The sequence below is a fragment of the Pelodiscus sinensis genome, chromosome 17, assembly GCF_049634645.1.
Source record: "Pelodiscus sinensis isolate JC-2024 chromosome 17, ASM4963464v1, whole genome shotgun sequence".
NCBI classification, from domain to species: Eukaryota; Metazoa; Chordata; order Testudines; family Trionychidae; genus Pelodiscus; species Pelodiscus sinensis.
Genome location: NC_134727.1, coordinates 26070359 through 26096642, shown reverse-complemented (window position 1 = coordinate 26096642; position 26284 = coordinate 26070359). Strand labels below are relative to the sequence as shown.

General features: G+C 42.2%; 1 protein-coding gene across 7 annotated transcripts in view; it reads right to left on the bottom strand.

Moving 5' to 3' along the window:
* The window catches only part of MEIKIN (meiotic kinetochore factor), a 28651-nt gene that overhangs the window by 481 nt on the left and 1886 nt on the right, over positions 1 to 26284 (bottom strand). For 2 of the 7 annotated variants that reach the window (XM_075900367.1, XM_075900368.1), the window contains exons 2-14: positions 24781 to 24868; positions 24453 to 24519; positions 22783 to 22840; positions 21440 to 21571; positions 18118 to 18237; positions 17839 to 17878; positions 16903 to 16967; positions 14275 to 14369; positions 14132 to 14188; positions 10047 to 10223; positions 7900 to 8001; positions 5874 to 6002; positions 5371 to 5527 (exon numbers count right to left, since the gene is read on the bottom strand). In XM_075900367.1, the coding sequence (XP_075756482.1) occupies positions 5371 to 5527; positions 5874 to 6002; positions 7900 to 8001; positions 10047 to 10223; positions 14132 to 14188; positions 14275 to 14369; positions 16903 to 16967; positions 17839 to 17878; positions 18118 to 18237; positions 21440 to 21571; positions 22783 to 22840; positions 24453 to 24519; positions 24781 to 24868 (1287 nt within the window). Of the gene's footprint in view, positions 1 to 6; positions 2594 to 5370; positions 5528 to 5873; positions 6003 to 7899; positions 8002 to 10046; positions 10224 to 14131; positions 14189 to 14274; positions 14370 to 16902; positions 16968 to 17838; positions 17879 to 18117; positions 18238 to 21439; positions 21572 to 22782; positions 22841 to 24452; positions 24520 to 24780; positions 24869 to 26284 lie in introns of those variants that run through there. The other 5 variants (XM_075900366.1, XM_075900365.1, XM_075900369.1 and 2 more) reach the window with 5 other exon arrangements.

Here is a 26284-nt window from a genome sequence, read left to right as displayed (position 1 = left end):
CTGTTAGGACAAATCAGTGATTCAAGGAATGGTTAAATACTTAATACAACTAGTTAATTTTACATTATATGCACCAGCCCTTGACAGAGGTGGTCACAAACAGTATGCAGGTGGTCACCTCTGTCAAGGGCTGGTATTGGTGGTCACAAAATTCCAACCAAAACAGATTCTCAGGAGGCAACTGTTTCAATAGCTGACTAGTTTAAAAGATTAAGGACTAGAACAAACTCCCTTTTACCCCTTGCCACAGGAAAGGTCAAATATTTCTTCAAAGAAAGTAAAGTACTCACACCAATAATGAGATCTTGTAAGACTAAATGCAACTGTGCCATCTGGTGACAACTGGATTTAAACTTTGTACAGCTATTTTTTCTGCACCTGCAGATATTTTCCCTGAAAGTGAGATCAGGAGTTCTGTCCTGATCCTACTCTTATTAGGTAGTGGCTACTGTCTGCAGACAGTAAGTCTCTCAGGGTATGTCTACACCATGGTGCTATTTCAGTATCTTTTTGGTAACCCAAAATAGCTATTCCACATCTTTGAAACAAGCCCGTTATTTTGAAATAATAGGCTTGCTATTCCGATGTTCTTGTAAATCTCATTCCACGAGGATTAAGGGACGTTTCGGAACAGCAGTATATTTTGAAGTTTGGCACAGTGTAGACAGTGCCAAGTTACAAAATAAGCTACTTCAAAATTAACTTGAAACAAGCTACACAATTTGCATAGCTCAAGTGTATATGCATGCCAGTTACATGGAAATGCATTTCAGGATATAGTCCTAGGAATTCTTTTGGTATATTCATGTTTGATAGCTTAACAAGACAAATACATGAAAAGGATGTGCTTATAGCAGTGGTTCTCAACTCGTTTCAGTCCACAGACCACCAGGCCAATCAAAAAAATTTCATGGACCACCTCCTTTGAGACATAAAAGAGCAGACAACAAACATTTTGGTTTGAAATTTATTTCTTACCAACAGATTTTTGGATTCTCTTCTCATTGACAAGTTTTTCAATGTTTGGAATGGTACTTGATAATGCACAATGAATACTGCTTTCCACTGCAAGCCAATTCCTCTGTTTGGTCTTAATGTGGAACAAACACGAAAATCCAGTCTCACACATACGTTGATGCACATGGCAAAAGAAATCTGACTGCGTGTGGACAGATTTGGGTAATTCCCGGTCACAGTGGCCCAAAATTTCTCTATGGTAGACTGCTGGTACATGTTTTAAGCCGCAAAATCATTTTTCAGATCCAAGAAGATCCTCTGGAACACTATTAACATCTGTTGTAAATGGATTCCTGATGAAAGATAATCCATCCCTTGTCCTGTCCACTTCCGGAAAGTATCATTGGAATTAGTCTCGTAGCTTCCATAAATGATTGAGAATTTGCATCCAAATGGCTTCCTTCCCTCCCCCCCCCCCAAAGCACTGCATCCACATATGGAAATTGAACCAAATTATTGCTTTCGACTCTTATGATCCAGAGTTCCAATTTGTCAAGTAAAGCCTTGATGATGCTTTGGTGAGAGAACAGGTTTGCACCTTTCCCTTGCAGCTTAAGATTCAGTTTGTTCAAGATTCCAAAAATATCGACAGGATACGCAAATTCTAAATTTGACTACGTCAGCACATTTCGGAATTCCTCTTTCCCTTGAACCTGGAGAAATAAATCCAACTCCTCTCTCAATTGAAAAACTCTGTTGAGTACATTCCCTGCTGACAACCACTGTACAGAAGAAGTGTAGAACAGCAAAGTCAGAACCCATGTCCAGGCAAAATCTTTTGAACAGCTTGGTGTTCAGAGCCGATGATTTGATGTGATTCACCAACCCTTTGAAAATGGCTTGCAGTTGATCAGGCAATGTTTTTGACACCAAAGCTTCCCTATGAATGAAGGAATGAACTCCGGTTACCATTGGAGCATGCTGTTTCACCAGCATTTGGAAGCTGGATCTTGAGCCCAGCATGGCAGGTGCACCATCAGTGGTGACACCCATAAGATTTACCCAATCCAGACCATGTACTTCAAAGAAATTGTTAACAATTTCCAATCACATCCTGAGCCTTTGTGGTGGTATCAAGAGGCTTACAAACTCGTCTCTGAAGTCTCCCTCAACCATGTATTGTGCGAACACCAATAGCTGAGAGCACAATGCTATGTCGGTCAATTCATCCAATTGTATGGCAAACAATGGAGACTTCTTTATTTCATCCACAACTTGTTCACTGATGTTCTGTGATCTAATTTATCCGTCTCGATAGTGTGTCGTTAGAGACAGATATATCATTCAGCTTCCTTGCTGCTTCCTCGCCATGAACAAGCCGCAGCATCTCTTTTGCACGTGGGAGCACAAGTTGCTCTACAATGGTATGAGGCTTCTTGGCCTGTGTAATTTTGTATGCAACAATGTAGGGAGCATGCACTGCATTGTTTGTCTTATTGTAGAATGCACTTGTAACACATTGTGGCAAATCCACACCTTTTTCTTGACAAGTGAAGCCGAATTTGATGTAGTCCTCCAAATACTTGCTCTTGACATTTCTTCCTGTTGTTGCCATTATAAACAAGATACACCACATCTGTAATACAGCATATGTAGCACAGGACAAATGACACAGCAGCAACTCAGCATGACGGCGGCAGCTACACTGACGCTCGGAGCCTCAGACAGAAATTACTGGCAACACAATGCGGTTGTGTCCTAGGTGATGCTATGGAAGACGTACCGCATGCTTGTGAACATGGCTTAAAACAGCCTAACAGTGGTGCCTGCTTACACTGTGTGACTTTGGACAGTGTTCCTGTGGACCACTGAAAAAGTCACCATGGACCACTAGTGGTCCATGGACCCCCAGTTGAGAACCACGGGCTTATAGCATCTTGAATACCTCAGGCCAGCCTTTTACATACTTGCCAGAGGACTGAACCTAGAGCCATTCTGCACACAAATACCCCAAACTACTTGACATCTACTCTATGTAACTAAAATGAGATCCTCCTCAAGTGAAATTTCAAGGCATGAGGGAGGATCAGGGAAACAGATGAAATGGAAGCATAGTATACAGCATGGAGAAGTGGAAATTGTATGCAGAAAGAGGAACACATGGCATTTAAGCCTTTTGTACAGCTATTAGAAATTTGACAGATTCAAAACTAACAGCATAATCTTTTAGTAAATATTGGTGTTATACTCAAGCATTAAGTGAAACTATTACTTGAAGCTAAATATCAGTCTAATACTTTTAACATTCTAAAGGTACAATAAGAAAGAATGTGATAATCCATTCATGGAGAATAAGGTATTATGGGAAATAAACATGAGATCAATTCTACAAGATACTGAACATACTGAGCCCAATCCAGGAGTACTTAGGAACATACTTAATTTTAAACATAAGCAGATTCGATTGAAATAGATAGTTACAGGTGCTTAATTTTAAGCATGCACTTAATGTCTTGATTTCAGCAGGAATATGCTTGTGCTTAAAGATTAGCGTGTTTTGCTGGGCTAGGGGGCCAGAGTACTCAATCCACTGCAAGATCAAGCCCACTTAAGCCAAGTACCACTGATTTCTACCATCTGCCCCCAGGAAGTGTTTGTCAAACGAGCTCAACAATGGAGAGTGGATATTTTATTGAAGATATCACAAGTCTACTTGTGACCTGATCAAAATTTGATTTCAGCTTTCACGATAAAGGCTACAGTTCAATCCTAGCCTACCATCTTGCTAATGTTTCCTTTATGAGCAAGTGCTCAAGCTCAGAAGCCCCCTTCTGCTGTGACTAAGCAGTTTTCAATGCTTTATAAATATGTGTACATCTCTATTTAAAACTAGATCACACTGGGTGCATTTACACTGCACCGTAACTCAAAATAAAGATACGCAATTTGAGCTACACAAATTGCATATCTTATTGTGATGCTATTTCGAAATAGCTTATTTTGTCATTTGGCACGGTCTATACTGTGCCAAATTTTGAAATAAAGTGCTATTTTGAAACGTCCTTTATTACTTATAGAATGAGGTTTACAGGGATGTCGGAATAGCAAGCTCAAAATAACAGGCTTCCTGTGAAGACACGAGATAGCTACTTCGGGATACTCTGGTATCCCAAAATAGCGTTGCAGTAAAGACATACTTGTTATGTTTCACAAGTGCCCCATTGTTTTTGATCCAATGTTTATTTTAGTTATAGGTCATTCTTGCTACAAGTCCAAGATATAATCCAAAAAACTTGGACTTATAGTGAAGCAACTTAAAATAGGGATTCCCTCCCTCCCCCCCACAGCTGACTTCCATTTGCACAATTTTTTTGGGTGCAATTTAAGAGCAGAGTAGGGGGCACTTACAATGCATCAGTTCCTACAGTCAAAGACTTTATTGTGGAACAGATGTATACCGGGGTGACTTATAGCAGGGACACCCTGTACTTATTACCAGATATTTTGGGATAGATTCTGCATTTTCCTAATGCCGCTGTGCACAGATAAAAAGAACACTTTTCTATCCTTATCTATGCAGAGGAGTAACTATTGATAGTTTGACATTGTTTAAAAGCACTCAGCCTATGTTCTAGATGTCTATGTATTCTTTTAATGTGGTAAAACAATATAATCTTTTTGAAGTTAAATAATGCCAGTCTAAATGGCCAAATAGCTATAAATTTGGGGAGGGGAGAGGTTCTTAAAGTGTGCTTGAAAGAAAATATTTTAAAAACTAACTACTAAATAGACAAGTCAAGTAATTTTCAAATGAAGTTTACAATTATTAGGGAGACCACAATACTGGAATAATACTTCCAGTTCTTGTGTTGATGTTTAAAACAGGATGTTGAAAAATTGGGAACCACAAAAATGGTTTGAGAGCTGAACAAAATGCCATAGAGCATTGATCCAAAGCACAGAAGTACTTGAAGCATCAGAAAAGTGGGCAAGTGAAACAGGGACACATGTGGTAGAGGACCAATGCCTTGAAAAACTGCACAGGTCCAGTGTTAATGCCTCCTTCCTATCTATTTTGGGTGAAAGTTACCCATGAGGACACGTTTTCCTTGTGGGCAAGGAAATGCAGAAACTGCAACTATCTGTGGCCCTTGCATGGTGGGCTGGATGCAGTTGTGGACCTAGAATGCACAGTAATTTAACTCTATAGTTTTGAAAGTTTTTTCGAAGAGGGAAGCTCTGTCATTTTATTGAGCTTCCCAAATTAACCTTACTGAGAATTTTAATGCTTTACTGTTGCACTATTTTATTAAAATAGTTCCATCTCTGAGGCAGGAGAGGAGTTCTTTAAAAAAAACAAAAGCTATAACTCACGCGTTCAAGCATATGAAACAATTTTCTGTATTCTGTTACCTTCAGTTATTCCTTCAGAGGGATTCAACATATTTCTGTTCACTGGAATTCGGTGACCCATTGAGATGACAAGCCCTGGTGAAGTTTTAACAATAGAGCAGATTTCTTTGTTTTTTCTATTCAATTTCTTGTTTTGTCTTTCCTCGTGGTGCACAGACTGAAAAGAGTGAGGTGACTCCAGTTATATGATAGCTATTGACATGTAAGGGATCTTCTCAAACCTTCTTTAGGGGAAGCTCTTGATATCAGTAGGAGGATGGAATAAGGCCATTAGAGATCAGATATCAAAGAGCATTGCTACAGAATATCAAACTAAGATTATTCTTGTGCGTTGAATGAATTACTATAGTAACAATTATGAAAAAAAAATTATTTAAGTCAGCCATTGAAATATTTCTATTACTAAGTTCTAATAAAGTATTACAATATTATACACAGTTTAACACATTTTTATCATGAAACTATTAGACCAGGGCTAAAAATCAATAAAAATAAATGACAACCTGATTAACAGTTTTTTCTTCTAAACTCAAAGATGCAGGAGCAATTTCTTCTGAGTTTACATATGGACCCGATGAATTTAGGAATAAGTCTTCACCAAAAGAGGTCTTGTGCACTGGTGACAAGTTAAACTACACCTCAACCAAAATATAAGCAATATCATTAATGTGTATTTAAAATTAAACTTATTTACTGGTAAGGTAATAAAACTGAATTCAAACTGGCTAGCTCCTAAGGGCACGTTTTCACTTGCCACACTGGAGATCGATTTACTTGCTAAATCGAGTGCTAGAATGTCAAAGACCTGTAAAGCAAACACTATGCTCTTCGCAGTCACAAGGAGTAAGAAAAGCCGATTGGAGCATTTGTTCCCGTTGGCCTCCCACTGTGGGAACATCACCAAGCTTGGCTTAAGGTAAGCCGACTCCAGCTACGTATTTTATGTAGCTGGAGTTGCGTACCTTAAGACGGCCTTGCAGGTCTAGTGTAGACCTAGCCTAAAGAATACATGGCCTCTGCTGAAAGGACAGGATTAGGAATGACAAACGCCCAAATCACTGAAGAGTCATCTACAATATTGGGCAAATCATAGGTATGTCTACACAGCAGCTGGGAGTGAGTCACCCAGCCCAGATAGACAGACTTGAAATAGGGAGGGGCTTATGGTATCACACTAAAAGCAGAGTGGATGTTGCAGCTGGTGGAAGCTCAGGCTCGTGTTCTGAGCTTAAAACCACCCAATCTCCTCTGTCTGAGCACTGGTGGCTAGCCCAAGGCTCAGCCAGAGCCACTACATGCAATATGCTATTTTTAGCATTCTAGTGCAAGCTCTGCTGGCATAAGTCTGTATTGGGGCTGGTAATCTTCCTCTCAGCTGCAATATAAACATTTTTATTCTCTTATTTAATATCCTCATGTAGAAAATCTGACATGGTTAATACTTCTCACATGATGTGTTAGGGTCAATAAATTTGAGTTTAAAAAGCAAGTTCTGCAGAAAGAGCTTGATGTATTATTATAGCAACACACAATACTGGAAAAAGTCAGTACAACTTCCATCAGAATAATTTGATTCCAATAGGAAGACTCCATAATATGAAGGAGCCTCTCTAAAACTATGTGGTTCATTTTGTCTGAATTCATCTCACTTATCCTGTACAAAGATAAAAACTAATGCATTAAAGGTTTTTTAAAAATGAAATTCACATGTGAGTGGCATTTGTTTTCAACAAATATGTTTTAAAATAAAAGCCGTTAAATTAAAACCTAACTACATCAAACATTCAATTTTAACAAGAAGGTATTCTAAGAAACATCCTGTTAGTTATAAACAATTGTGCAGCAAATCTAATGAAGTGTGTAAAAAGTCAGGCAATTGCTTTTTTAAATGAGGTGTTTACAAACTGTATGTATGTATGTATGGAAGGAATGGCTACCATATGAGGAGAGGTTAACAAGAATGGTACTTTTCGGCTTGTAAAGAGACAACTAAGGGGGAAGGATGTGAAAGATGTATAAAATCATGACTGGTGGGGAGAATGTGAAGTAAAAGGTCACCAAATGAAAGTAATAGGCAGCAGGTTTAAAAAACAAACAAAAGGAAATACTTCTTCACACAACACACAGTCAATCCATGAAACTCTTTGCCAGATGATGTTGTGAAGCCCAAGACTATAACAGGGTTCAAAAAAAAGAGCTTGATAAAATTCATGGAGGATAGGTGCATCAATGGCTATTAGCCAGAATGGGCAGGGATGATGTCCCTAGACTCTGTCAGAAGCTTGGAATGGATGACAAGGGATAGGTAACTTCATGATTCCCTGTTCTGTTCATTCTCTCTATCACCTGGCATTGGCTGTTGCCAAAAGACAGAAGACTGGGCCAGACACACCTTTGGTCTGATCCAGTATAGCCATTCTTATGTATATTTAATTTATTCCTAAACATTCTCAATTTATAAAAGTTTACCCATGAATGTTAACTCTTTCAACTGTTTTACTATATTAAAGAAAAGAAGACAGTACCCACCAGTGTTTTGTACCTCACCTCCAATTCTTCTGGCTGAAAGTATGCTGTGCTTGTTAGCAGTTGTCTGTGTTTTTCTGTGATCAATACTTTAGAATTCATGTCCTATTTAGAAATACAGGAGAGTATGTAAACATCAAAAATACTCTTGCAATTTCCTTCTTTTGTAATATGGCATCCTATTTTATTCCCTTTTTACAAAGTGGCACATTCTGTGATTCTATTAAAATTCTAAGAAACTGATTTAAAAGGTAAAGTTACGGTTCATCCTACATTCATGTTACTTTTGTTCTTGGGACAAGAATTTACTCTCCAACCTCACCCTAATTCATAGATTAGTCACTTCTTCTCTGTCTAGTGATCTGATAACAGTTATATCTTTTCCCTGATTCTCCAAATCATTCTAAATTAGGAAACAAGTTAGAAAGTACTAGCTGCTAGTGACTAACTAGTTTTGTCTCCAAAACACACACCCCCTCCCCCACCATTGCCACCCACAACTTTCAGACTTTCATTAAAACTAAATTATTTGCCCTTTAAGGGAATCTGGTCGTTTTTAAAAAATCCAGATATGAGACTTATTTTTATTTTCTGTAGCCCCACATGAATTCTGTTACTCTGCCCACTTACTGGGGAGAGTGAACAGTCCTTTGAACATTTATTATTTAGGCTTTCAGATTTATTTGGGAATTTAGTATTGGAAAAGCCTAAGCATACTGAAAAAGCAGAAGTATGCAATATACAAAGTGATCTAGAAACCTGCATTTGGAAGCTCAAAGCTCATATGTGAAGTCATTTTAGGGTCTCCCTCCCTAGCACACGCACGTTTACTGTTTTTGCGAATCGTACTAAGAGAGGAAGACAATAACTGGAAATGGTAGAAGTGCTAACTTTTTTTGTTTCACTTTTCACCAAAAAGGTTAGTAGTGATCAAATGTTTAATGCATTGAAAGCCAGTGAAAATGAGGTAGGAACTGAGGCTAAAACAAAGAAAGAACAAGTTAAAAAAAATGTTAGAATGTGTAGACAACTTAGGTGTTTTCAGGTCTGCAGGGCTTGAAGACATAGCTCCTCGTCAGTTATTGAGTATTTAAGATTTTTCTGAGTCATTAGTGATTGTCTTTGAAAATTCATGGAAGATGGGAGACTTCATGGAAGATGAAATTGCAGATGACTGGAAGAGGACAACTATAGTACCAGTCTATAAAGAGTGAAATAAGGACAACTTGGGGAATTACTAACCTATTAGCATAATTTCAGTACTTAAGAGAACAGAGCAAATAATCAAGCAATCAATGTGCACATCTAGAAAAAGGGTAAGTAGCAATCAACATGGATTTGTCAAGAACAAATCATGTCAAATTAACCTAATAGCTTTGTGGATAAAGGAGTGGTAGATGATCGGTTTTGACTTTCAGGTCAATTTCAAAAGTCTTACTAATGACCTTCTTATAAACTAGGGAATATAGCTTAACTTTCAACTGAAACTCATGTGAGCTGGACTTACGGAATCACATTAACAGAAGTGGGCCAAAATTCTCTGGTGTATGTTAGTCTAAATATTTGTAACCACTATATTAGAGATTTTCTCTAGATAGGGAACTCTAACAAATCTTCCTGGCCCTATGGTTGCACTACTAATGATCACAACACTATTATAGATCTGCTTCTGGCTGCTTTAATAGATTCGCTAATGCTACTTGAAGCAGTTAGTGAAGATAACACATGACATTCTACACTAGCACTCCATTCAATGGTAATGAAAGGATGAAGATGTTAACCAAAAGTTCCATATACACAAGAGAAACGAGCATGACCTACTCTAACCAGAATCATGTTCAACACCACAGGGCCTGATCCTGCATGGCTTGTGCTCTCAGGATACCTGTATGCTTGAATGAGAGTTCTGAATACACAAGGAATGCTGAAAAATGGATCATCTATTGTCTATGTAAAAGTAAGCTTAAATTTCATGCTTCCAAGTGAATATATACTCAGTTTGCCTGATAATACTTTTCATTTTCAGATTTCAGCTTTGTATTATTAACCTTCACAGCTTCCATCATTGTCGAGTGGAATTCTCACTTTTATCTATGGCAACTCTCCCATTTTAAGCCTCAACGGGCAAAGAGTGCAGTGGAAATGCTTACCATCTCTATGTCTAATTGTTTGGATGGCAGCATTTCTGCCATCAACTCTTGTGATTTAGTTAAAGTGCATTCTGCAGGTACAAGGTGATGGCATGAAGAGGTCTCATTCTTCAACAGACTGCTGAATTTTACTTTTTTTCGGCACTTCATGTTTTTAGGAATAATTTGGTTATCAAGCTATAATGAGATGAAAAATTTATACTTCATATTATAAAATGGACAAAATGATAGAATACATTGATTCTCAACAGTCAAATCATTGTCTTAAACCACATTTCTAGGTACAGTTGAACTGATACAAGTTACACAGTAGCTCCTACCCACTCAGTCAGGGACTAGTAGGGCTAGCCAACTCTCCCCCTAACCGCAGCCCCCATTCACTCCCTGGTTTACATGGTACAGAAAAGAGGTATTACTGCCATGATTCCAGAGTGACCCCTAATTCAGTCTTTCATGGGTACCCCTTTCAAGTGATAGGTCCAGCCCTTACACTACTTATGGCCATGTTGCTAAAAGTTGTGCAGTGTAAATTCCATTTGTCAGCACTTTTAGGCTACATCTAGACAGCAGTGCTATTTCAGGATACCGTAAGTATCCCAAAATAGCAATTCCACGTCTTTAAATGTACCCATTATTTCAAAATAATGGGTGCACTATTCTGGCATCCCTGAACCCTCGTTCCATAGACATTAAGGGACTTGTCAGAATACAGCTTTATTTCAAGGTAAGGATGCTGTATAGACACACCATTACTGACAAAATACTTCCACCTCCGAGTGGGGTTCACGGTCAGAGCGCTCCCTGCTGACAATACTTTACACACCGCCACTTGTGGCGGCAACACAAAAATAGTGTCACTCAATTACCAATGCAGACAATTGGTCAGAGTGGAGCCACATGACTTTTAGGTTGAATCATCTACTTACAAATCCCTGTTCACCAGCCACCTTTCCTCAGCAGGTGCATCTGGGCTCAGACCCTACTGTAGATTTCCCTTTAGGAAGTGTGAGCAGTTGGTAAATAAGGAAATGGAATAATTTCTTCAAAACCAAGCATCATTTATTCATAGGAACATAGCCATTTTAATGAGAGGGTTGAAACAAGATACCTGCAGCATTCCTTATTGCCTTACCCAAGAGTTTATCTACACTATAAAGTTGTGTCAATGAAACTTACATTAACAAACACCTAAAAGACAACAAAAATCCCTACAGCCTCCTCAGCTTCTGGGAGTGGTATCATGAGTAGCTCTGACCTACTCTACAGTAACCCCAGCCACTGCTCTACTTCAGCGATGCAAATAGCATCGCTGAAGTAGGCACACTTACCACAGCGTCTTGTATATAGTGAGGTAAGTTGGGGTTTTTCCTCCCGTTGACACCAGCTACTCTTCTCATCCTGGTGGAGTACCAGCATCGCCAGGAGCATGGCTTGGAAATAGTTTTATCAAGTCTAAGCAGATATGGTAAGTTGACATCTGATAGCCTCGTGATGTTGCAAAAAAAAAAAAAAAATCAATCTTTCGGGGGGCCCACTTTGCTGCCCCCAAAGATGAACGCCGCACTGATACTACCTCCAGGGACAACGGAGGTAGCACAGGCTTCCAACAGGGTGGGAGGAAGTTCTGCAACTGTGCCCTAGGTCCCGGAAGTTCGCAGGATAATCTTCCTCTCCCCCTCCCTCCCCCAAACAGCTGGCGCAGTACCTAAAACTCCGGTCCGTCGCGTGCTGGGGACTTCATTCCCCTGCTGCCTTCTTGTGTGAGGGGAAGGAGGTGGGGATCTGGGACTGTGCTGGCTCCAGCTCCTCAGGCGGTGCATGCTGCTGTGGGGAGTGGAGGAGCAAGGCACACACTGTCCGAGTGGTTGGGGCTGGCACGGTCCGGGACTCTCCCTCCCCCCTGCGCAGGAAGGCAGCAGGGGAATAAAGTCTCCAGCACGCCAGCTCCAGCTGGTGCAGTCCGGGACTCCCTCTCCCCCTATTCACACCTCGTGCAAGAAGGCAGGTGTATGACAGACCAGCGTTTCAGGTACCGCACCACTGTTTCGGAGACAGGGGAGTGGATGTTGCAGCTGGTGGAAGCTCAGGCCCACACATTTCCTAGGCCTTGGCATGTAGCTGCAGGATCCCCAGGTACCGGTCCCTGTCCCCGTCCAGACCCCCACAAGTACCCTGCCCTGGCAACCACCGGCACCCTGTCCCCTACCCCAGCACCCACCGGCACCCTGCCCCAGACCCCTGTCCTGACACCCACAAGCACTCTGTCCCCTGCCCCCACCAGCACTGTTGGGGCCACATTAGTGAGGCTTGAAGGGCTCTGTTTTTGTATCTCACTTGTGTGGCCCTGACTGACTTTTCTGTGTGTCAGTGACCCCTGACTCAAAACAGGTTCCCTGCTCCTCTCAAAGACAATGCTGAAATCTTTTGTGTTTGACATAATATTTTATTTAAAAATGAAGCCTGGCCAACAAGCCCCCATTTGAGGCCAAGCCCTCATCTGGCCACAGCATCATAACATTCCTGTACCCCCCACCCCGACCCCAAATCTGAACCTATCATACACTGGAACTCCCTGTCCTGAAACTCTCATCCCCAAACTCCTGCATCCCCACATCAGTCTTCTGCCACAACACACTTACACCATTCACACACCGCAAATCTATGTCCTGAGCCCATCATACTCCCAACCTCCCTGCCCTGAGCCCCTCACACATCCCAACCCAAACTCCTGCACCCTCACAACCACAAGCCTGTGGCTTGCTCAGCACCCCAACGCTCCCCAGTCTGGAGCTCCCTCCCTCCCTGACCCAGCATCCTCTTCTCCACCTCCTCCTGCATCCAAATTCCCTCCCAGAGCTTGCATTTCTCACCCCTTCCCACACCTAAATCCCTCATTCCCACCCCAGAGCCCGCACCTCCTGTCTCAATCCAGTGAGGCTAGACTGCAGGGCTACGTCTACACTGGCATGATTTTCCGGAAATGCTTTTAACAGAAAAGTTTTCCGTTAAAAGCATTTTCGGAAAAGCGCGTCTAGATTGGCAGGACGCTTTTCCGGAAAAACACTTTTCCCGGAAAAGCTTCCGTGGCCAATTTAGATGCGCTTTTCCGCAAAAAAGCCCTGATGGTCATTTTCACGATCGGGGCTTTTTTGCGGAAAACACTACTGTGCTATCTACACTGGCCCTTTTCCGGAACAGTTTTCCAGAAAAAGACTTTTGCCCGAACGGGAGCAGCATATTTTTTCCGGAAAAGCACTGATGATTTTACATTAGATCGTCAGTGCTCTTCTGGAAATTCAAGCGGCCAGTGTAGACAGCTGGCAAGTTTTTCCAGAAAAGTGGCTGATTTTCCAGAATAACTTGCCAGTGTAGACACAGCCCAGGAGTTTTTCCAGCAAACACACTCTTTTGGTAGCCCCTGTATTCCTCGTTCCACAAGGAATGAGGGGGCTTCCAAAAGTAGGGGGTTTTCTGACATTTGGCGCAGTCTAGATGGGCCAAATGTCGGAAAAATTTTTTCCAACATAAGGATAGAAAAAAAAAAGCGGTGGTGTATGATGAAAACAACTTGAGAGTGTATAAGGGCTGGGGATAGCAAATGATGGAGAGAAGGGGAACAGAGAGGGCAGGGCCTCAAGGAAGGAGTGGGGTCTTGGGGAAGGGATGGGGTAGATCTTGGCTTGTGCTGACATTTAAAAAAAAAAAAAAAAAAAAAACCCAAGTGATCTCGGGTTTAAAAAGGTTGGAGACCACTGGTGTACACTTTCTTTGCCTCTCAGCTTCAGGGCAGAGGCTTTTAATAGTGTTCACTTTTGTAAGATTTCTTGCCTGAAAATTCCTCTGTCCCAAAATAAGGATGGTCCTGTCTCCCTTGGACAGAGACAAAGAACAACAAAAGCTTTTTATGCCTGTATTGTCAGTTAAATCATTAGTTTCAGGGTTGTCTAAAGCCATGTTCTTTGGATTCTTGTAGATGTGCTATATATATCATCTTGGGCTGATTTAACTCTTTGCACCCACGTAACACAGTCAGCAATCTAACACACCTAAAAGATACAGATCTCCTCTGGGTTCTTTACACTTACCATTACCAAGGATCTGTTAACATAACGGACTTCAAACATATTTCTGAAACAAGGCATCTGTCAAGATATATATTTTTTAAAGTTCCACAGTGATATCTGCCTGCTCAAATTACAACAAAGTATATTAATGGTTAAACCCTCACCTGTCTCTTTCGTCTTCCAGATACTGAAGAGAACAAACTGATTTTTGCATCAGGAGTTTTTTCAGTACTAGACATAATTTTGCCCACTTGTTTTCCTATGATGAAAACAATTTTTTTTTAATTTTGGAGAAAAGTAGTATAGTTGTTCTCTATCCCATATATTGGGAATTCTCTTAAAATTGAAAATCATAAATCACGCCACAAAATCCATATGCAGGGCTAACTACTTTTGGTCTATTCCTGGTTCAGTCCTTGGTAGCAGTTTGGACATGCTTTTCCTGCTCATTTGGCTCCCTACTGCTCCCACTGATGTGGTCCAGCTCTGTACACAAACCATTGTACAAGTCAGGAAGCAGTCTCTGATGGTGTTGGCCTTTGCTGTTATTTTCAGCCCCAATTCACCAGAAAACATTAAGCAGTTTTTTGGACCATAAAAAAAACCTGCAAATTTAGCTCAAATTCTGAATGAATTCCAACTATCAGGAGCTACTGATGGAAGCCTTCATTTTCAAATACCATCAAAACCCCCAGAAAACACACACAAAATGAAGGGTCAAGAAAAAAAAAGTATTAGCAGTTCTGCACTTGATTAAGTTAAACTTTTATTTTTATCTCGAAGGGAAAGGCAAGAAATTGCCTTTTATTGGACACTGTATGTAATTAACTGGCATACAGAAGGGAGTTTGTTTCCCATAACATTTGGCTGGGTGTTTTGGATTAAACCTAGTTTACTTTACAGAAGAGGTTTTAATAAACAGGTTCTCTTCCCCCTCCCTTCTCATGCTCCTAGCAAAGCTCATCCTTATGAGAGATAAAGGGTCAGGAATGAGCCTAGTTCAAATTGGGAGACCAGAGCTTTAAGTTTCATGTGAAAGATAATGGAAATGTCAATGGTTTTGCATATAGCTGCTAGCAGCAAGTATTGCCAATGGCCAGTGATGAGACACTAGATGGGAGGGCTCCAAGTTACTACAGAAAAGTCTTTCCTAAGATCTTGTTGGTGGGTCTTGCCCATGTGCTCAGGGTCTAACTGACCACCATATTTGGGGTCAGAAAGGAATTTTCTCCTGGGTCAGATTAGCAGAGACCCTGAGCAAGGGATGGGGGATGCAGTGTTCACCTTCCTCTGTCGTATGGGGCTACTGGTCACTTGCAGATCTAATGTAGTATAAGCTGACAGATTTTCTACAATTCAGTCTTTAAATCATGCTTTGAGGACTTCAGTAATTCAACCCAAGGCTTTGGGTCTATTACAGGAGCGGATGAGCAAGGTTCTGCAGTCTGCTATCCCTTCTAATATTAAAGTCCATTAAAAACATAAAGTAACACTTTTAGTAGAAAGTCTCAGCTTTTTTTCCACTGAGACTTTCCAACCTGCCAGTGCAGTACACCTTTCTAGCCATCGTATAATTTCAATTATTCTTCAATTGATTTAAGAACTACAGTAAAACTCCATTGGTCCAACATCTGATGGTCCAGCACCATCAGAACCTGGAAGTGCTCCGGCAGCCGTACCATTGGAGCTGCTCTGCCCCTGGCTTCCCCGATTCAGCCGCTGCTGAAACTGACCAGAACCTGAATCAGGGAAGCTGGGGGCAGAGCAGCTGGAATGCTGCCGTTAGGTCCCGTAGCGCTGCGCCTCAGGGCTGTGGGACCAACCCAGCAGCACCCCAGCTGTCCCCGATTCAGCCGCTGCTGAAACTGACCAGCGGCTGACTCCGGGAAGCCCAAAGCAGAGCTGCTCTGCCCAGAGCTTCCCAGAATCAGCTGCTGGTCAGTTTCAGCGGCAGCTGACTTGGGGACGCCTGGGGCACAGCAGCTGGGGTGCTGCCAGGTTGGTCCAGTAGTGCCGCCCCTTGGCACTGAGGGACCAACCTGGCAGCACCCCAGCTGCTCTGCCTCAGGCGTCCAGATTCAGCTGCTGCTGAAACTGACCAGCAGCGGCTGAATTGGGGACGCCCGGACAGAGCCAGACTATCGGAAGGGCGAGGGGGACTATGAGGGGTCTGGGGTGGCATCCCCCTCCACACCACCGTAGACCCCTCATAGCCCCCCTTCCAATAGTCCGGCATATCTGATAATCCGGCACCCCCTGGGTCCTAAAGGTGCCAGATTATCGGAAGTTTATTGTATATAGTTATTTTAGATTTTTTTTTTAAACCTCAGTGCTACTCACCTCTGCCAAAAAGTTACATACAATCAAAAATAAAAACAAGGAACTGATTCTCACATACCCTCTCCAATAAGACCGAGTCAGTCAAATCCCCTTTTCCACCAATATTAGTTCTTATGAGCCCTTTCCTTCAGTACACTCAGTCTTTATATTCCCTAAATTAACGCCTCCTGCATGCTGAGATCTCGAACCACACAGAAATCATTCAAAGAAATCAGGTGGCAAATTAATGTAAGCCGTTTTCCAATTAACTGTGCTGCCAAGACTTACTATCTTGAATAGCAATGTTCCTTACTGGTTTTCTGCAAGGTAGGTGGCTAGGCTGTCACTAGGTTAGAGATGATCTAGCACAAGAGAATTTGGTGGGAATCAGCATAATTGGCAGCAGAATCCAAATAAGTTTAAAGTGGAATTTAAAAAAGTGCAAGTAATACAGCTATTTTAGACTGATTTACCTGCCACGATTGTTGAAACATTCATCAACTTAGAAGAATCTTTATTGCATTTTGTTGGTGACTCTCTAATAAATGAAAAAAATCTGTTTTAAGTATCTTTAGACAGCAAAATATTTACAGAAAACAGACAGCTCTAAACTTTCCTCTTCATTTTCATAGAAAAAGTAATTGAATTTCTATGATCTTTTTAATTAGCCAATCACACAAAACAGCTGATCAAATTATTCAAATATCTACAGTTTATCAGATAAAGTAGCATAAGAATATGAAGGGAATTTATAATCCAAAGATTGAAAAGAGAAATCACCGAAATCAAGTACAGGATATATTTCACTATAGAAAAAAAACAAAACAAAAAAAACCCACAAAAATATTTAAGTAGCATGTAATGCAAGGGTGAGAAACCTTTTTTGGGCTGGGGCTGCTGATTCACAGGAAAAAAAAAAAAAATCTGTCAGGGGCCTCACAAGTGAGAAGCAAAAAACAAACCCTCACTGATGTGGCCCCCAATTGAGGAGAAAGACACTCTCTACATTCCCTCATATACCAGAGACTTGGGGGAGGGCCCAGGCTAGTAGATTGTGTGCTCCAGCGCCACGGGGGACAGCCAGAGGCTGGAACACAAGAGCGGGCTCCCCAATGCTGGGAGGAAGGGAGAAGGAGAACCCTGAGCCTCAGGGGCCAGATCCAGGCAAGCATAGGTTCCCCACTCCTGGTATAATGGAACCAATTAAAAAGGTAGCTTGTTTTAGTAGATCTTTATCTCAACCCTTCAAACACTTCCTCACATTAATCAATTCCACTTAAGCCACTGGGGATGATCACAGCGTATTTGCAAGTCAGGGCAATAATTTGCATGTACAGGACAGAGTATAAAATACATGTATTTTGTAGGTTTACTAAAAATTAAGTAAAATTCTCTGCTTTACAGATTACCTCCCAACGTATTGGTCTTGATGACCCTCATATATGGGCTCTACAAGACAAGAAAGTTTACATTTAAAATATAGTTATGAAAGGGAGAGTTATCCTACTGCATATTAAGTACTATAAATATGATTATCATCTTGAGGTGCTATTCACCATAAGGCAGAAGGGTCTTCACAATGAATTAAAGTATAGGGACTTCCATGGTCTTTAGATGTGGAGTTCACACTACTGCAGTTTTTAATTTAGTGAAATAAGCATTTGAAATGATTTAATATAAAAAGGTACCCAATATCTCTGAAAGATTTGAAAGCTGTGGCATCTTATCTATGGTCACTGCTTTGCTGGTATCCAGGAGAGTAGAATTCTTATATTTGAGACACTCCTCAGGATTGGAATTATTTCTGTCTGCACACAGAAGATACAGTTGGAAGTTGCCTTTCATTCTGTAGTTAATTCCATTTCTAAATTTAGTCTATAATGTAGATCTGTGATATTTGTAAGATAAAGGCCCTCCCTCTGAAGTATATAAGGAGCCTTGAGGAAGGTCCTCTGTCACAGTAGTTCCCAACCTTTTTTTAATACCACAGACCAGCACACCTATTCACAAACTTTGGACTGGTACAATTTGATTTGCATATTCGTTATGCAAATATGAAAATAAAATGTTACCAGTGCACCAAAACACCTGGCCCCCTGAGCCACTGTGAACAGCCAGCTTCTGCTCCAGTAGTCGCCACGTATCAGGTGGCTGCTGCAGCTTAAGCTGGCTGTTCATGGTGGCTCTGGGGGTTGGGTACATCGAAGCCCAAGAGCTCCCCAATGCCAGCCCCAACCCCTAGAGCCCTCCACTACTCCAATCGCCAGCCATTGACACCTGAGTCCCCTACACCCAAATCTACTGTGCCAGCCTCCTACCCATAGAGACCCTCAGTGCCAGCCCTCCACCACCCGACCGCCCCTAGTGCCAGCCTCCTGTTTCCAGAGCCCCACTGCCTCCAACTCCCCCCAGTGCCAGCCCCCAATATATAGCCCCATCCCCAGAACCCCCTAGCACTAGCCCCACCCCCCTTACCTAGCCCTGCACTGCCTCCCAGCCTCCAGGTGAGATCTGTTGCCCGGGCTGCTTCTCCTCTAAAACCACCTCAAAGCCCCCCCACCCTCAGAGCCCCCCCAGCACTAGCCCCCCACTGAGACTCTGCCCCCTCTCCTTTACCTAGCCCTGCACTGCCTCCCAACTGAGCTCTGCTGCTTGGGTCGCAGTTGCTCTAAGGCCACCTGCTGGGCTCCACACGGCCCTCCCTCTGTGCAGCAAACTGCTTTTCCATGTCTGGGAGGAGACCCCATTGTCTTCGGTCCACCCCCTCTGGGGCACCTGGTGCTGGCCACTGTTGGCAGACAGGCTACTGGGCTAGATGGACCTTTGGTCTGACCCAGTACAGCCACTCTTATGTTCTAATCCCTGCCTGGGGATGGTTGGCTGAGAAACGGGGTAGGACATGCATCTCCCAACAGCTGACGTGGGAGGGGAGGTGCTGGGTCTGGCCAGGTGCTGGGTTAGAACTGCTGCTCTATCAGCTGTTATAGCCAGGGCTCAACAAATTATGGAAAACCCTACTCGCCAGACAAAAAAGGGACTTGCCACCCCCCCCCAAATAAGATAAGAACAGTAATAAGATAAGAACAGTAGTTACTAATAAGTTAATAAATATCACCCAAGTTATTAATAAATATCTTGTAAACCTCTACCTTTTCCCTCCGCTGCCATGTCTCCACCCCTTGCTCTACCAGCTTCCCTGGTGCCTGCTGTCCCCTAACTCCTCACCCTCCTCTGCTGTCCTGACTCCTGCCTTTCTCACTTCCCTCAGCCTTCCTGAGACCTGCCCCCCTCCACCAGCCCTTCTCTCCCCCCTCTGCCCATCCCTCCAGTAGCCCCATTCTGATCATGTGAGCTACCCCTCCTTATCCCTTCTCCTAACACCTCCCTCTACACACCTGCCCTGCCTCTCTCCTCTGGTGCTGGTCCCTCCCCTGCAGGTGTCTGCCCTTCTGCTTCACCCCCAGAATCCCCTGGCACCTGAACCCTCCTGGTGCCTTCCCCTTCCCTCACTGCCCCTTCCCCCTTTTTCCCTGATACCCACCTCCTCACCACCCTCATGCCCCTGTGTCCTCACACATGCCTTGCTCCATCCCCGCCTTCCTCATGCCCACCCCTTCTTTCAAGCTTTCGCCCAGCACCTCCACCTCCCCCCTCTAGCTACCAATGCCCTTCTCCTCTCCTCTCCCAACATCACCCTGTCCCCCCTCCCACTGACACCTCCCCTGTTCCTCATTATCTGCACTTGGCCCCCTGGCATTTCTCGCTCCTGCACCCCTGTCCCTTGGTGCTTTCCCCTTTCTTCTTCTCCTGACCTCCTCCCCTCACCTCCGCACAAGCCCGTTCCCCTTATTTCTCCCCTTCCCCACAGCACAATCCCTGCCCCGCCCTTCCCCTCCCCAGCGTCTGCCTTCCACTTTGTGAGGTTGTCGGAGCCTTTTTGAATCCGGCGGTCGCTGGCCATGACGTCAGGACACCATGTCACACCAGCATCCTGGCGTCCTGCCCTCTGGCTCACACCCCGCCTCCTTGCGCCTGAGCTGCACGCAGGCAGCTTGACGCTGAGAATCACCGCACTCCCTGCTTCCCAGCGGCGCTCTGCTCTTCCACCGGCCAGCAGATCGGATGGGGCCGCACTGCCCGTAGTGTGGGCTTTGGCCAGCCCATCACAATGGTCCACCGGGCCAGTCTGCCCCTGCACTCGCCAGCTGGTAAAATCTACTCACTGCAGGCGAGTGTATTTGTCGAGCCCTGGTTATAGCCAGCCTCGTTGCTACATACTATAGAGAAACAAAATAAAATTTTTCTCTGTATAATTACAGCTGAAATCTCTGATGCAGTATATTGTTGTGCTACCCAACGCTAACACCTGCCAGAGTGTACATCCTTAAAGACACACACAACTGCTTTCTTAGAGTGCTACAAATAGAGAAGTGGGGATGGGGACGCTCAGGGGAAGAGGCAGGGTGGCTGCAGAGCCCCAGGAGTGCAGCTCCACAGTTGGCAGCAGGGGCCAGCAGCGCAGCTCAGCTTCCTCAGAACTTGCTGTAATCCCAGTGTCCTACACTCCTGGCCCCCATAGCTATCTTGACTCTTCTCAGAGTGTCTCCCTCCCCCCCCCCCCCCCCCGGCCAGTTCTAGCTCAGTTAGTGCAGCCCCCTCTGCTACAACAGGAGCGGAGCCCCACAACTGATGGCAGCAGAAGGGCCAGCATTAAACACCTATGGTCTGGCAGATTCTCTGGTTTGGGACAGGACAAGTCCCCAGGGTGCCAGACCAGGGAGGTACAAGTTGTAATACTGAAATACCTAAGGAACTATTTCTGCTAGCATTTAAATCTACTCCAAATTATGCATTATGGCCAGTTAACCCCTAGACTGGATGGTCAAGCCCTCTGAGGTCTGCAATGAACATAGCTTGGCTCAATCCAGAGATTTAACCCAATAAATGAATTATATAAATATAGTATTTGTAATTGTATCATATCTTAATAATGTGAAAATTAGTTTTTACCTAAACTATCTTCATTCCTGAATATTTCAGGTGATGGGCAACTATTCATGCTATCAATAGATTCTGTACTGGAATCCATGTCCAAGCAGTCCAGTAGAAAGGTAGAGACCCCTGTAGGCAGAGTCATTCCTGCAATTTAAAAGGGAAAAAAAAAAGTTTCAATATGGTCTTTTGCAAATCATGATTTCTTTATCAATGGACCACCAGAAAAGGGCATAGGTTCTGATTCTGTAATGAGCTAAATATCTTCAATTATTATGGATGGTTTTAAAAACCAACATTTTAACACAAGGTACAAATTGAAACTTGGCTTATGTCATAAGCCTAGAAACAATCTTTATTCTTTAAAGGAGGTAAATGTCTTAAACTCTTTTTAGTCAATATTATTTTTTAAAATTTGACAAGATTTGTCCTGAAATATTCAAACAGATTTGTTCTAAATGTTAAAATCTATTAGAAATGTGACCATTCGGTATGCCTAGCAGTACATCATAAAATGATATTTGGAGAAACTCTTGATGTATGCTTGAAGTTATCCAACCCTCTTCTCTAGAGAAAAACCCTTTCAGTTAGTGTCAGCTTGAAGGGGGCAAGCTCACAGTGCAGCTAAGCTCCCTGTGTAGCCATATATAATGACTTTTAAATGAGATATTAAATCTACAGTAGATCCCTTGTGGTAGAGATCAAGTGGAGATCTAGGTAGAATTGGAGTATCCCATGGCACTTTTCAATAGAGGAGGAATAACCCTGATTAACAGGTTATCACTCAAAAATGTTCTTCTAGCCAAAGGATACAGATCTAGTAGAGTAGCTAGGTAATCCTCCCAATGACATTTGGGAGACTGGCAATCCATAACCATCAGGACTACATTCCTATATGGCCCTGAAAAAAGTTAAGAATATAGAGAAAGAGGGATTTTCTGAGAAGTGTTAGTTACTTTGTAAGGAGCAGAGTCCTGTTCGTAAATGAAGGTAAAATACATTAGCCACTGAGAGGCACTTTATCAAAAATTGACCAGACACATGCTGGAATCAACAGAAGCAGACATCCAACCTTGATTCAAAAAGTGTGTACTTCCTGAACATAATATGTAATGTTATTGCAGGTATGTCAGTCTCTGGATTGTCAAGAGACAAGGTGGGTGAGGGCAATATCTTTTATTGGACCTCTGTTGGTAAATGAAACAAGCTTTCAAGATCACACAGAGCTCATCAGGTCTGGAAAAGGTTCGAAGATTGTAATGGCTAGATACAAGAGCAAACAGACAGAAGTTTAACACAAGTAGTTAGTGCATTATTGGTTTGCTCTTATATACATTAATAGCTTAAAATGTACTCCCCTGAAGTAGTCTCACTGTTTCTCCAACTTTCGTTACTTTCACAGTTGCTTTGAAGAGATTCCTAAAATTTACAAGTGAAGATTCAGATAACAAAACTAGATCTAGAGATGTAATCAGATTTATTCTTATATTATCAAAGATTCCAAACTAAAGCTTGTAGAATGACTTTCTTGCAATACATTTGTCATTTAGGCTTACTGACAAGTGAACCTGACAGCATCACATAGCAAATACAGTTGATTTTACTGTTTTTCCATTCATCATTAGCAAAACTGCCATTTGACTTATTATTCTGACTCTACTGTTAGTAACAGCTGGCTTTATCATAATTGTTGCTTGGGTAAAGCTTCCATTGAAGGCCTACTGCAATCAAGCAAAGTTCTACATTAAATAACAAATGCAAGGCCAGTTCAAATATATGAAACAAGAGAACAAACAAAACACAAACCTTCAAGTTGATATTTGCATATTGAGTCTAAAGTGCTGTTGCTTAAAAGTAAAACTGATTTGCACAAATATGATGCTGTATACCCATAAATACTTTATACATCTAAGTAGGCCTGTAGAACTCAGGGGGACTACTCACATCCAGAAAGCTGAATGTTTGCATGATCAGGGCCTAGGTATTGAAGTAACTAAGGATAAATAAGGAACACCAAAACATAATTTTTTTACAATAATAACGGAGGATAATCATTTTACATTGAGATGTGATAGGACTTAAGTTTGTAAGATATGTTTGAACTAAAAGGGATTTTACAGAAATGAAGTGAGTTTCCATTGATTGACATTATCTAGCTATTGTGTAGTACTTCTGATTTGTTAACACTGTTGAGAAGTGTTTTGAGATAAGTACAGCAAAGTCCCAATTATCCGACCTAAATGAGACCATATGTAAACTGTATGTATCCTGGCCCCATACCTGCCTGGCCCTGGCCCTTTCCCTCCCTGCAGCTCCTGGGCGCCCAGCCCCGCTCGCTGCTCCGTCACTCTCCTAGAGCCGCTGATGCTGCTCCTCCCGGTGCTGCTTCGTCCCTGGGTGCTACAAGGAGGGGACAAAGCGGCCACCGGCACGAGCAGCATCAGCAGTTGCAGGAGAGCGACGAGGTAGCTAGCGGGGCCGTTCTCCCTGCCCGTGCCCTGGAGCTGCTGATGCCTGCAGCTCCTAGGACAAAGCGGTGCCAGCAGGAGTGCCATCAACGGCTCCAGGGCGCAGGGCAGAAGAATGGCCCCCGCTTGTTGCCCCGTCGCTCTCCTGGAGCCACTGATGCCTGCAGCTCCCGGGGACATCTACTGTACTCTCAGTTTTGCAAATGGGGAAACTGAGGCAGGGTCAATTCATGATTTGCCTAAGATCAGATAGCAGCTAGTTAGTATTTCTGTATGTTTACAAGTTATACACCAGCTTTTGTTCTGGCAACCCAAAGTGCAAAAAAACCCCCAACCAACTAAAAACCACAACAACCACCCCATAAAGTTCAGCCCTAAACAAATGCATTTGACTTGCAGTAACTTTGGTGGGAGTAATGCTTGTGTACAAAAGGGGAGAATTAACCCACAGAAGGCTAGTATACCCTTCCCCATTCCCAGTATCTTGCCCTCCACCAAAGAGTACCAACCAATAAAAGTTAAAATTTAGTAATAGGTAGTGGAGTAAAAATTGATGTTCATACCTTTAACTGTGTAGTACTTTTTCCTCTGATGTCCGTGTTTGTGATTTTCTCATCATTTAATTGAACACTATATTTGGAAAAAAATGAAGCTTGCATGTGCATTATGCTTATTAAAATTTAGCTCATTTTACAGTTTTTAAATTTAAAAGTGTCCTTAAAAAGCCATCTCTTTTAGATGGTGGTCAAATATTAAATAGGTAACAGCTACCAGAATTTGGTAGACATCTATCCAAATATTTATCAGATAGTTATGAATTTAGTATAAGTAGCTTTGAAGTTAAATAATGTAATTGATAGTGGTATATTTTAAATGTGTATTACTACAGACCTCTGATCAGCTGAATTGTTCACTTTGGTCACTTCAAAGTTTTCATTGATTTTTGATAAGGCTTTCACATTGGGATTTCCCTTCACACCTGCAGAAGAGTGAATATTTAAATTTAGAACCAAAAATACTATTAACAAAATTCTAAAATTAATCTATAATGGACACGGTCATAGAAGACAGAAATTAAAAATCTTGTTTAGAGACAAATTTTTAGTATGTTTTCAATACTGGAGTCAAAGTCTGAATGAAGAACCTGCTTTGCAACTTCTTCTTTGCTCACATACTAATATCATGAGACAAATCACACAATCTAGCTTATGGAAATATAGCAAGCTGTTCAGAGTAAGATCACACACTGTAAGACCTGTCATTTCACAGGAAAACAGAATAAAAATTCTTGAAAGGTAGTTGTGGGGTTTGCAGAAGTTTGAGTCCAACTCGATTATAATAACTAGTCCATTTTAAATTTGTAAGTCTTAACACGCATTGGTTACCAACGATAGTGTTATATACATCCTGGATCATACAAAAATTTAGAAAAAAATCAACACCACTCTCCATTGCTTGCATCCCAAACATCACAGTACTAACTGACAATATAAGTCTGAAAAATCAGATGCTATAATTTCAGCTTTAATAAGATGTTATTTTGAGACAGGTAAGGACTTTTCTTTATGAATCCATAATTTTAAAAAGGGGTCTGAAGCTTCATCTCCATGTATATTTCTTTCTTTTCACAAAGGGGAAAGGAGATCTGAGACCAACCACTGCAGCAGCCCCTGGCTGGGATTTCCTGGACTTCGGGATTGGATCAGCCAAGAATCATCCCCTACTAATGGATGTTTGTAGATATTTACAAAGTTTATAGGCATGTTTTTTCTCCATGACTGCTATTAGCTCCCACTTCCTAGTGCAAGGTGGCGGTCCTCAAGTGAGTTGCTATCTGTAGTTAGTGTTTATACACACAAATTTATGAAGTCTCTGGACCACCCTTCCAGCTGTTCCAGATATGCCAAATCTCAAGGGAGACTCTGAGTATTAGTATGAATTCAGTTTTTGAAGTGCCTCTCCTTGGCGATTAAGGGTTCTCATGTGTTTCAAGAAGAGCCACATCTTGGGTGGCACAGAAAACAAATGAGGCCTTCTATGGGAAATGTGTATGAATAGCAAACTACTATTTTAAATCAGACTCAAGAAGAGCAGACTATTGAATAACGGAGAGCAAATCAAGACTGCTGGTTTCTATTCCCTCCACCAGTTTGTGACAAAGCCATTATATCCCCAGTTTCTTAGTTTAATTAAACCGTTTTCTTACCTGCCAGATCACCCTCCCACAAACACACCGCTTCTCGTGGCTAGGGTTGCCAGATGGTATGAACAAAAGTCTCAGACACACTTGACTTTACATCACAATCTACATTATATCTTATTTAGAAAGTGACAGACATTTATATTTTCACAATTAGTTTTCTGAACAGAAAGCTCAAATACTGGACTGTCCAGT